General features: G+C 32.6%; 2 protein-coding genes across 7 annotated transcripts; both read right to left on the reverse strand.

Annotated features, from left to right (window-relative positions):
* Positions 1-782: 782 nt before the first annotated feature.
* LOC18034899 (protein TOPLESS) lies at positions 783-2,813 on the reverse strand. Of its 5 annotated transcripts, none has more exons than XR_002904317.1 (5): positions 2,613-2,813; positions 1,675-1,769; positions 1,322-1,384; positions 1,118-1,227; positions 783-988 (listed from the first exon to the last, which is right to left on the reverse strand). XR_002904317.1 is itself a non-coding variant. In XM_006423717.2 (5 exons), the coding sequence occupies exons 3-5, from the start codon at positions 1,416-1,418 to the stop codon at positions 809-811; spliced, it is 369 nt and encodes a 122-aa protein (XP_006423780.1). In that variant the 5' UTR covers positions 1,419-1,423; positions 1,675-1,769; positions 2,613-2,813; the 3' UTR covers positions 783-808. The 5 variants fall into 5 exon arrangements, 3 of the variants coding, with proteins under 3 accessions (XP_006423780.1, XP_024035178.1, XP_024035179.1); XR_002904316.1 differs by having other exon boundaries at positions 1,322-1,387; XM_006423717.2 differs by having other exon boundaries at positions 1,340-1,423.
* Positions 2,814-4,537: 1,724 nt separating this feature from the next.
* Positions 4,538-8,695, reverse strand: LOC18034009 (metacaspase-1). 2 transcript variants are annotated; one of them, XM_024179414.1, is made up of 4 exons: positions 8,204-8,695; positions 7,303-7,633; positions 5,696-5,813; positions 4,538-4,679 (listed from the first exon to the last, which is right to left on the reverse strand). In XM_024179414.1, exons 1-4 carry the CDS (start codon positions 8,637-8,639, stop codon positions 4,641-4,643), a joined length of 924 nt encoding a protein of 307 aa, XP_024035182.1. In that variant the 5' UTR covers positions 8,640-8,695; the 3' UTR covers positions 4,538-4,640. The 2 variants fall into 2 exon arrangements, with proteins under 2 accessions (XP_024035182.1, XP_024035181.1); XM_024179413.1 differs by lacking the exon at positions 4,538-4,679 and having other exon boundaries at positions 5,642-5,813.
* Between the last annotated feature and the right edge of the window lie 2,249 nt (positions 8,696-10,944).

Here is a 10,944-nt window from a genome sequence, read left to right on the forward strand (position 1 = left end):
GTTTTATTTAAGTGGCCAATTAGATAGAACTTGAATAAATTTTATTGCTAGATTAAAATTCTTGATCCGTAATTGTCTTGATATTTTAATCATTAGTAGCAGGTTGGAATTAATGATTTCAATTGGAGAACATAACCTAGGTTAAATAATCCGAGCTTGTGTGTTTATTGCCTAGATCAATCTAATATCTTTCTTTGTTTAATGCTTCCATTATCTTAAATTTAAAGAGCTTATTTTAAATTATTTAATGGTTAGAGATTAGGTGAAGAGCTTATTTTACCTAACGACACACTAAGGAAAGATTGAGACTAACAGAGCTTATTGTTGTCTATGGTTGATAGTTTCAATATAAATTGATAATAGAATTGATATATTATGTGCATGTTTGGTGGTGGCGAATGATCCTTTAACCAAAGTTTTCATCATTATTATTTCTTTCTCCTTTAATTAGAGTTTTTATTAAATTCTTGTTCGTAATTTTAATTTCTCTATTTCTTACTATTTAGTTAAAAATTCATAAACCCCTCTTTTATTTTTAATTGGTATTTTCTTTAGTTAGACTAATTTATATTATTATTACTATTACTATTATTTTATTTTAAATCTTGCTTTGGAGTTAATAATAAATATAACTAGCATAGTCTCTGTGAGATCGATCCTTACTCGTTCTGTACTAATTATTTATATTAGTGGTAAGGTTTTAAATTTGGTGCACCTTAACGACACTACCAAGCGTAGCTAAAAAAATTAAGATTTGTGTATTTTTTGAAAAAGTGGACAAAATTAGGTGGACGATGGATATTTTCCCTTATATGAATAGATTTGGACAATGTGCCTTGAGTATGCAACTCCTATCAATGCTCATAGGAGATGATCCCTGATTCAAAGTCCTTGTCACAGTCTTTGGCAAGTCTTCAGGTGCACTAAAGGCCTGACTGTGACTGTGACCCGTAAATGACACTGGCAATACATTAACAGACAAGTTTACCTGAAAAAATGACAAAAGGTTAATTAAAGAAGTCACTAAGAAAATAACTTGTATCAGGAGAAATGACTACATAACTTCACCGTGAGATGTCTAATTTCATGAGTCAAGTGAAAGCCAAAGCCAAATTACCTCATCGGATATTCCTATTGGCCTAGTCCTTTTGGAAAGACAGTCAAAATCCCCTGATGGGTAGTCAACAAAGGGATTAGTTGGAGGAGTTCGGGGGTGCTTCAAAGCAACTGAACAAGGCAATGTAAAACATCCAAAGTTAAAAATATTGCTTATGCATTACATAGATCTGAAACCTTTAATACAAAGAGGGTTGATGCCTACAGTGAGACAAGGATGTACCAGCTGGGATGGATGGACTACCAAGACCAATAGCTCCTCTAGAAACTACTGGATGAGTTACAGTGGGAGGATTAGACATCCAACCTTTAAAAGATAATGCCAATTACTAAATATTCTAAAAAGAAAGAGATAATTTGTTTCCCATAACTCTACAGAAAGGAAGCAACTTGAATACGCAAAAGAGTTCCAAGTACATATCAGGCCCCTGACTTAAGTTTCCAATTTCCAACATATATACATTATAAACGCACATTCACAAATAAATAAGCATGCATAATAGAAATGAAAGGCAAAGAGAGAAATAGAGAGTTAAATAATAAAAACAAAAATGTTACCTGAAAGAAGTCTAACTGATACCAAACCAAAACGAAAAATGATCCAGCAACTGACCTTATACCAAGCTATTTGATAAGTCTCAGAGAATTTTTCTCTGCCAAAACGTCAAAAATGTCATAAATACTATAGAACTGCGTCTAGCTGCTATGAAAACTCAAATTTTCAGAAACTAAAAATGCTCATTAGACCATTACTCATTTCCCACACTTTCTCACCAACCAAATGTACTCGTAAAAACAATAAGCAAAAAGAAGAAAAAAGAAATGAAAGAAAGAAACCCATGTGAAAAGACTTATAGGATAAACATGAAACAAAAGAATTTGCACATGTACAGTAAGTTAGGTTCAAAACTAGTGAGATTATTGTGGAGTTTAATGGAGTTTTGAAACCGACTAAACCAACAACAAAAAGTGAAAAAGAAGGAATTCAATTTTTTTTCTTTTTTTAAGGTTCCGTTTGGTTTGGTGTTTGGTGTTGGGTGCTGGGTGCTTGCTCATTCAACAAAAGAAGCTGTGCGAAGATTAAACGTAGAATATAAAAAATCAATAAAAAAAGAAGAAAGAGAACAAATTCATTAACCATTGCACACAACATAGTCTCTGTTTTGAACAGAGTGTAAATTCTCAGCACACTTTACATCTTTCAATTTTACAACAAGATATTATAAATGCAAAGAAATCAGGAAGTTTAGACAATCTGTGTGCACCCTTTACGCCCATAAATTTAAACAATTTTCACAAAACAAGAATCATCAAAACCTAACTCTAGCAAAGCTTGAAAATTAAAAACCAAAACAAACAAGAACATCGAAATCATACAAGCTAACCCTAAATAGCGCGAACAAATCAAAGCTTGAAATTATGAAAACACAATCGAAATCACGGCATAATGGATTCACACAAGCGACGAGAAACAACATGCGAATGAGAAATTGGACCTGAGTAGTGGCTAAGAGGCCGGGATGGTAGAGAGACTGTTGTTGAAGAAGCGTTTGCTGCACCAATGCTTGTTGCTGTTGCCGATGCTGCTTCAACCTCTGGTACTGCATTTTCTTTCATAATCGAAGGATTCGTAAACTATTTGTCAAAGGATTTGTAAACTGTTTGGCTCCCGAGAAAATTCTGTTAAGGTTTCTCAAGAAAATGAAAGAAAAGAAAAGAATGAAAAAAATGAGAGAGTGACAAGAGAAGTCATGTTTTTTAAAATAAAATAATATATAAAATTTGGGTCAAATATGGTCAAAGTAATGCTTCTATCACAATTTCTTGATAGATTAAATTTCTATCACGATTCTATCATAAGTTCGTGATAAATAATAATCCTATCATTAAACCATCATAAATTCATGATATAAAATATTTCTATCATAAGACCATCATTAATTTATGATAAATTATACCAAAAATCTATCATAAGTTGTCTGTCATCTATTAGCAGTTTTCTTGTAGTGAGTACAAACAATCTATCCCCTTAGTTGCTTGTTTTCCTTCCTTGTTTTCTACATTAATGCATAACTTGTGCCAAGGTATCATTAGGTGTCACTTATAGTCATTGAACAAATATTTACTGTTCCTCCAACTCAAGATTTTCCTCAAGGGGAATTATGCTTGAGGAAACCGCGTGGAATTTGTTTTTGGAAGATTTGGCCATCAATTGCCTTCACATATATTTGTAGCTTTTGGAGAACTTATCATAGTCAGTTGGCCTTGAGTCTGGCAAAGTCAAGAACTTGAAAAAATACACTCCGACACCCTAGTTAGTTTTTATTTCATGTTGAGAAAAGAAGATGAAAATGATTTTTTTTCTTTGAAGGTAAATAGTGTTCTTGAAGACCAAAGATCTCTTTCTTGTTGAGATGGTCTGCTGTTTATAGATGATAAGTGAGTGAGATTAGGGTTTTTTCTTGATCCCTATTCCCAAGGACATGTGTCACCTATCATTACTGTACACGTTTTATTTAATTATGAAAAAAACACACATTTTTTTTTGTATGTGCCTATTTCTCTATCCTTATAACATTAGGCATAGTTTCCTTAATTTTGAATTCTGAAAACAACATGGATTTGGTTGCTTCTCTTATCATTTTTCTATATGTTTCTAGGAAATTCCATTTCGGGTGTTATTTCCCCTGAAATAGTCTTTTTTTATCTAATGAGTAGGCACCTGGTGCAATATGATGCCTTTGAAACATAGCACCTACATTATGCATAAAATAAACCTAGATTAATTTACCACATGTAATGTATTATAACTATATGTTTTTGTAAAAGCAAAAGAAAATATTACAATTACAGTATGAATTGCTTTGTGAAAATGTCGAATGTCTCAGATGCGGACAGTTGAGGCACCTGAAACCACCAAACAAAAATAACTCTTTAAATTAATCACCTTAAGAAACTTTACTCAACCAATTCTTAAACTTACCCTAAAATCACACTTCCAAACTTCATAGTCAATTTTTATTTTCTCAACAGTTAACATTTCTCTTGTTCTACCCATTATGCAGGTGATCATATTCTTGAAAGAAATTAAACCCCAAAATTAGCCTTATACTATTTCTTCCTGTAGCATAAGCTTTTCTGTGTGTGTATAAATATATACACGCTCCTATCAATGTTAAGAGCTCAATATTTGAATGTCAATTAATATGTGATTCAATTATTGGAGGATAAAATAATAATTTTAAAAGTTATAAAATTCATTATCCAATAAATTAATGAATTATAATAATGTATTCTCAAAAGTTAGAAGTTAAACATTGACATTATTAATATTGTTTGTTAAACTTTAAACCTTTTGGTCTTACAACAAGAGGCGATCGTAGGATTCTTATATGTTTCTGGTTATAAAATATACCTGGATTACGTTAGTGTCATTTGGCATTAGTGAGGGAATAGCATCGCCCATTGCAGTAAGCAGTCGACCATATGTGAGGCAAGGTTCATTTTTAACAGCTTGGATAAAGCTAGAAGTCATAGCACCTGACATCTTTGCCTGAAAAAGCCTGCATGCATGTATCATTCCAACCAACTAAATTAAACCATTTTAAATTTTGGTACATACATATATACATACATACATGCATGCATACCTAGGCAAAAGAAAGTTGAGGAACAAAATCCTGCATATATATATATTAAAAAAAAATTACATATTGTCGTATTTAATAGAAATCTATCTCCACTTCATTAAATCTTATTTGAGAAAGAAAAATTCTTCAGCCTCCATATCTCAAATGGGGATTCTAACTGCGATAGTAATAGTCCACCATTAGGAATATGATCCATCTCTTTTATAGCCAAGTTTGTTAAATATATATGTCAACTAGGGATGGCAATGGGGTGGGAAGGTCTAACCCATTCCCCACCCCATTAAAAATTTCACTTCCGTTTCCTACCCCATCCCTCAATAAATTTAGTGGGATGGGGATGATGAATCCTACCCCACCTCATTATCTATTTACTTATTTTATAATGAGTATAGATAAATGATTTCAATAAATTCATAATAAGAAACTTAAATAAAATCGTTACCATATTACAAAGTATTTAAATTATTTAAAAAAATCTCCAACAAAATGAAACAACATCTTGAAATAATATTAAAACAAAAATGTTTAAAGAGAGCAGTACGTTGAGAGAAAAAAAATTATAATAATGTTTTAGCGTTGAAAAAGAATTATAATGTAGCGTTCTCTTTTAGTTACAACATATTTATATTAGGCAAAAATAAAAAGAAAATTTATTATGCAACATTATTGAACAAAAATTTAAAAAACCATATATAATGGGATTTGGGTGGGGGTAGGGTAGGGAGTGTAAAATCAAATGCCATCCCATTAAGAATTTGGGGATTATGTTCCACCCATTTCCCACCTAATTACCTAAAAATTATTTAAAATTCACCTCATTTGAGGTGGAGCCCCGTGAGACTCCAAACTGATGAAAGATTTAGCCATCCCTAATGTCAACATAAAAAAGAACAAGAAAAAATATTGTATGTGTCAAAAAAGTTGCTCACCGAGGTATTTGCAGAGGTTTGATTATCAGAGCAAGCACTAAACGAGAGGGCTATCCCGCCGCTTGTGCCTTTATAACAAGCTGTTGGAATTCTTTGATCTTCCCATTTGTACTCTTCACTAGTAAAAATACCGTACAATAATTAGCCAAATTTTTCATAATGATTTCTTATTATTAATTCATTATAAGGGAGATCAACACATTCCCAATAACGATTTTCAGCTTTACTAGTCTTACAAATTTTAAAATATTGCAATATCCTCTTATGTCAAAGCCTTCATTGAAATCCGAATCATAAAACAATCACCTTTTTCAAGAATAAATATGCATCGGCGAAGAACCAGGACGACTAGCTTGGGATATAGACTTCGGAAAAACTTCAATCAAATCTTTCTAAACAAGAAATGCTAAAATTGGCATTTAAATATTAGGGATGGCAATAGGGAGGGGATGCGATGGGAGGGAACCGACATCTCCGTACTCACACCCGATATTTTACATATGTCCCCACCCCCTCCCCGTCCTAGTTAGAATTGGTTGAGGGAATCCCAATCCCCTCAATGAATAATACTTGGGGATCTCCAAGGGTCTCTTATCCCTAAATAACTGATACATTTTTAGTTTTTTATTTTAATTTAATTATATTAAAATAATAAATTTATAAAAAAAAAAGTAGAGTTAAGGCGACTGCTGTTGTCGAAAATTAGAAATTAGGTTTTACGATTTTTCTTTGATTTTTATCTTATTAGATAAAAGTTTAAAATATTTAACAAATATTGTTATTTAAAATATTTTAGGCCAACAGAATCTTGTCCGGCCTTTTTAATGTCCTAAATAGAAATTTAAAATTACAACTAGTCAACCAGGCCTAAAAGTTTATTAATATATATATATATTGATATTTTTTATTTATACTAATATTTAATATTTTACAATTTAAATTTTATTATTTATCATTTATTCACTAATAAATTTAAAAATTAAAAATTAAATGGAGAAATGCGGAGGGGATGAAGATTCCATCTCATGCCCGTCCATTCCCGGAATGAGAAGCTCGGTAAAAAATCATTCATGTCCCGTCCACAAATGAGAAATTGGATATAAAATCGTCCCCATACCCTCTCTGAATGGAAAAAATCTCCCAGGGTCCCCGTCCCATGAGGATTTCTGTCATTCCTATTAAGAATGTTATTTTGACCCCGATGAAAAAACTTGATTTAATTTTTAAACAATTTAATTTTTTCTTTTCCCTTAATATTTCTTAAATCTGCCGAGCCATTCTCTATAAATTACAAAAGTTTAACTTTTTTTTTCATTAATCGAATGTTTTAAATAAACAACAAAAGCACTACTGACAACTTTGACTAGGATTTTTGTGGTTTAATTTGAAGGAACTAATCATACAATTTTTTTCCCTATATATTAGTCTAGGCCGCTACCAAATTAACTGCTAGCTTGACCACTGGAAACATTGTATTATATTTTAAAACATACCTGAAAGTAAATAGTAAAACCAAAAACTATCCAAAAAATGAGTCAATCTCCTTATTATAAAAAAAATCATGTATATCTAAATAGCTAAAAAAGAATTCATATATATTTAAAAACCTGTTGATCTTGCACACAAATGGTAGGTCCAATACAGTTCCACTGTAGCAGGAATCAATGATAGCATGCAGTTTTGCACCACAGGGCAGTGGCCTTACAATGGTGGCATTGATTTCATCATCAATTATAGGGCCTTCGGTCTCATGATCAAGCGGACAGATGGTTTCATCAAACCCATCAAGCTCATCTTTCTTGTAGTCCTTTTGCCTTGATCCATGGCCTGAGTAATGAAATACCAAGGAATCTCCTGGCTGGCAATCTTGCGCTAGCCATCGCATGGCCGTTCGAATGTTTTGCTTTGTTGGAATCCTATATGGATTTTTCTCTTCTTCTGTCAAATTATACGAATATTTTGTTCATATTGGTGGATATTATATAAGAATGTAAGAGTGATGGTAAATGTTTTCTTAATCATTATAATTTTGAGTCAACTACTTAGTTAATTCCTGTATTTTCAAAATTATCTACAAGAATTATATTATATATTTGTCTTTGTTAAAATATATTTAATTATCATCTATTTTTAAACGGGTTGCATGTCAAATTTGTTTGAACTCAAAATATCCGACATCAATACTATTTCAACCTTGAAATTTTTTTAATCAAGTTGCAGTTTTGTCCACTCCTCTGCCTTACAAAAACAAAAAAATCAAAGAAAAAGGAAAATGAAGATTACAGCTGCAAAGAAACAACGGGATTTTGAAATAATTTTAAAAAAAATACAAAGGTTAACTGAAAAATAATTTACTCAAATTATAGGAACGAACAGAACATGTACCCATAAAAGTAATTGAATGCCATATATTGGTAACTGAAAAATAAGATCGAGCTTTAACGGAAGGTATTAGCCAAAAAAATGCAATAATGCTGGCTTATTAACTTAGTAGAGAGCAATTTATACCTGTCAAGATGACTACGCAGTCACTAGGAAACCCTAACATGCGAACCAAAAGAAACCACATACTCTTAACATCATTTATGCTACCAGTAAGCATGTAATTTGTATCATTATATGTTACTCCACATAGCAATGCTTTTTTCCTCCCATAAACCGGAGGAGGAGACCACGCAGGTCGCGGTTGGTCTATGTAATAATTATTACAGCCTTGTCGAGGATACTTGCCGTTTCCTGGACCAGCTGCCACATAATTGCTCGGCACTATGGTGACAACGTTATGGTGTGGTTGGCTCACTGAGCCATATACTTGAGCCCATCGCTGAGAGGATGATGGAAAGCTCGTTACAGATCGGCACGCATAGCATCGAGCGGCCACTGCCTGTGGTGGTAGCCATAGTTGCCGCCCACATCCGCTACATCTTTCAACTCTACTTGTCATATTGATTTGTATATGCTTTAGGCTAGAGAGGGCAACAAATGAAAAAACTCATATGCCTTTTCAAGGATGAAAAGACAGTGAATGGGAAAGAGCTTTGGTAATTATTTGATTCTTTCGTCATCATGCATTGATTTCATTCCTTTGATCACTAAAGAACCAGATTCGCATATATTTTTGAGAGGCAGAATATATAACAATTCTTTATATCTTTCGGTTTCGACTTGTCTAAGTAATGACTAATGAGTGCTTTTCGTGTGATAAAATTTAAAATTGCAACCTTTATTTCTATAATTCCGCAGAAAAGTTTTTAGTTCAAAGAGAAATAGAAAATAAACTCACAAAAGTTTTCTGAGACTCCTTAATTAGATAGTTTCTATTTCATTTCTGCATTAGTTAATTGCAGATTTTTTTTTTTTTTGTGGGAAGTTAATTGCAGATTTAATCACAGTGTTGTCTCGAAAAGATGCCAAGCAACTAGATTCCATTAGGGCCACGTTTATTCAATTACCGAGAAAAGAGGTAAAGGAATACATCGTAGGTACAAATGTTAACTCTTGCTTTTTCATATTAAACTTTGTTGATGAATGGTTCAAGCATCAGTTCGGTCCAAAATTCTTTTTGGCTTTTCACACTATGTAAGGAAGAGTTTCAATGAAATTCTTTATTCCTAAGGCGAATTCTAATTGTTACCTTGAAGTTGGAGCTTTCTAGTTAGACCGCTAGAACATATTTTTCTGATAGCTTGAAGTTGGAGCTTTCTGGTTAAACCGCTAGAACAGATTTTTCTGATAGCTTGAAGTTGAAGCTTTCTAGTTAGACCGCTAGAGCAAATTTTTCTAACCACAAGGTTCCAGTGGTGATGGCAGCATAGTCCTAGCGCGACAGCCTTTACCCACGCCAGCGACAGGTTTATAAATTTTTAATTTTAGGTTGAATATAGTAATTATTTTATTAATAATTGCTTTAAAATCTCCGAACCAGGTCCAAAGGCCACCTCCTCTTCCTCTACATCTACAATCCCTCCAGAAGAATCACCACAAGACCATCCCGAGCCTCTTAAAAAATCATTCTGGTATCCGCACCAGTGTCAATAAACTCGATGACAGGAATAGGTTTATGGAATTTGGAAGGAAGGATGAATTTCATCTGAACCCCTTATTAAATTAAAATACTTCAATTTAACCTTCAAAAGTATGAACACTTCAACTTACCCCCCAAATGCCGTTATTTTTAACAATTGACTGATTAAAATATGCCCATAATTCTAATTAACTAAGGATAATTTCATTTCGCCCCGTAATATCTTACATATTTCAAGTCAGATGACAAAAATAAATTTATTAATACAACCCCCCATCAAAAAAAATAGTAATAGACCTTTAAAAAATAAAATTAATTTTTACTTATATTTTAATTTAGGGTTAATACATGTTTTGAGAAATTTTAAAAAAGTAACAAATGTTTAAAAAAACTCGATCAAGTGACAATCCATTAAGTTTGGCCATTAAATTTAATGGCACAAGGATAGAATTGGAAATGTAGATTTTTTTAAGAAATAAATAAAGAAAAAATTATTTTCACTCTTTTCTCTTTTTTATTTTTTCTTTATTATATTCTTCTTTCCTCTGCCTTCGTGTCTGGTGGTGTGTGGTGCTGAAATAAATACGAGCTTTATGCACCCATGAATCTGAACTTGGAAGCTTGTTATGGAGCTTTAACCAAGTTGCTACAGCCTTGATCCAGCTTCAAAAAGCTTGCTTCCTTCACTTCAACTCAAGATTCGGCTTTTCTCCACAATTTACTATGCACACACGGGAAAGGAGAGGGAGAGAGAGAGGTGCACTGCACTCATGCCACATATTCGTGAACAGTAAACTTCCAATGGGCTGAAGTTACTTAAATACTGTGGTTGAGCACAGAGACCCCTCATGTGTTAGTACAAAATTGCCCATCCCATTATGAGCTAAAATAACACAATTAAGGATTACACTTGTCCATAATATACTATTGTATAGGGTATGTCAAAATCAAACTCATTAACATAACATTTGATCACTTAATAAATGAGTCTGTCAAAATTGCTCCATAATATTTGACATTAGTTACGTATTAATTCGGTAAAATATAGAAAACAATTAGAATGATTTATGTCAGTCCACATAATGTGAGAAATAAATCTAACAATCTCCCACTTGGACGACAGAAATCACTCTAATGATAATTTTAAAATAAAATAATATTTTGAAAACAACTGAATTAATCAATATGTGACTATAACAAAAGGTCAAATGCGAGCAAGCACCCA

This window comes from Citrus clementina, unplaced genomic scaffold (genome assembly GCF_000493195.1).
Source record: "Citrus clementina cultivar Clemenules unplaced genomic scaffold, Citrus_clementina_v1.0 scaffold_8, whole genome shotgun sequence".
Lineage (NCBI taxonomy): Eukaryota > Viridiplantae > Streptophyta > Magnoliopsida > Sapindales > Rutaceae > Citrus > Citrus x clementina.

What these genes read in the sequence shown, in the direction of transcription:
- LOC18034009 (XM_024179413.1), bottom strand. Translation starts at nt 8,639, where the DNA reads ATGACAAGTAGAGTTGAAAGATGTAGCGGATGTGGGCGGCAACTATGG. An exon ending in CTGCGTAGTCATCTTGACAG is followed by an intron (nt 7,634 to 8,203) that starts GTATAAATTGCT and finishes ATAATTTGACAG; the next exon opens with AAGAAGAGAAAAATCCATAT. An exon ending in TTTGTGTGCAAGATCAACAG is followed by an intron (nt 5,814 to 7,302) that starts GTTTTTAAATAT and finishes TATTTTTACTAG; the next exon opens with TGAAGAGTACAAATGGGAAG.
- LOC18034899 (XM_024179410.1), bottom strand. Translation starts at nt 1,418, where the DNA reads ATGTCTAATCCTCCCACTGTAACTCATCCAGTAGTTTCTAGAGGAGCT. An exon ending in TGGTACATCCTTGTCTCACT is followed by an intron (nt 1,228 to 1,321) that starts GTAGGCATCAAC and finishes TGCCTTGTTCAG; the next exon opens with TTGCTTTGAAGCACCCCCGA. An exon ending in CAATAGGAATATCCGATGAG is followed by an intron (nt 989 to 1,117) that starts GTAATTTGGCTT and finishes TCATTTTTTCAG; the next exon opens with GTAAACTTGTCTGTTAATGT.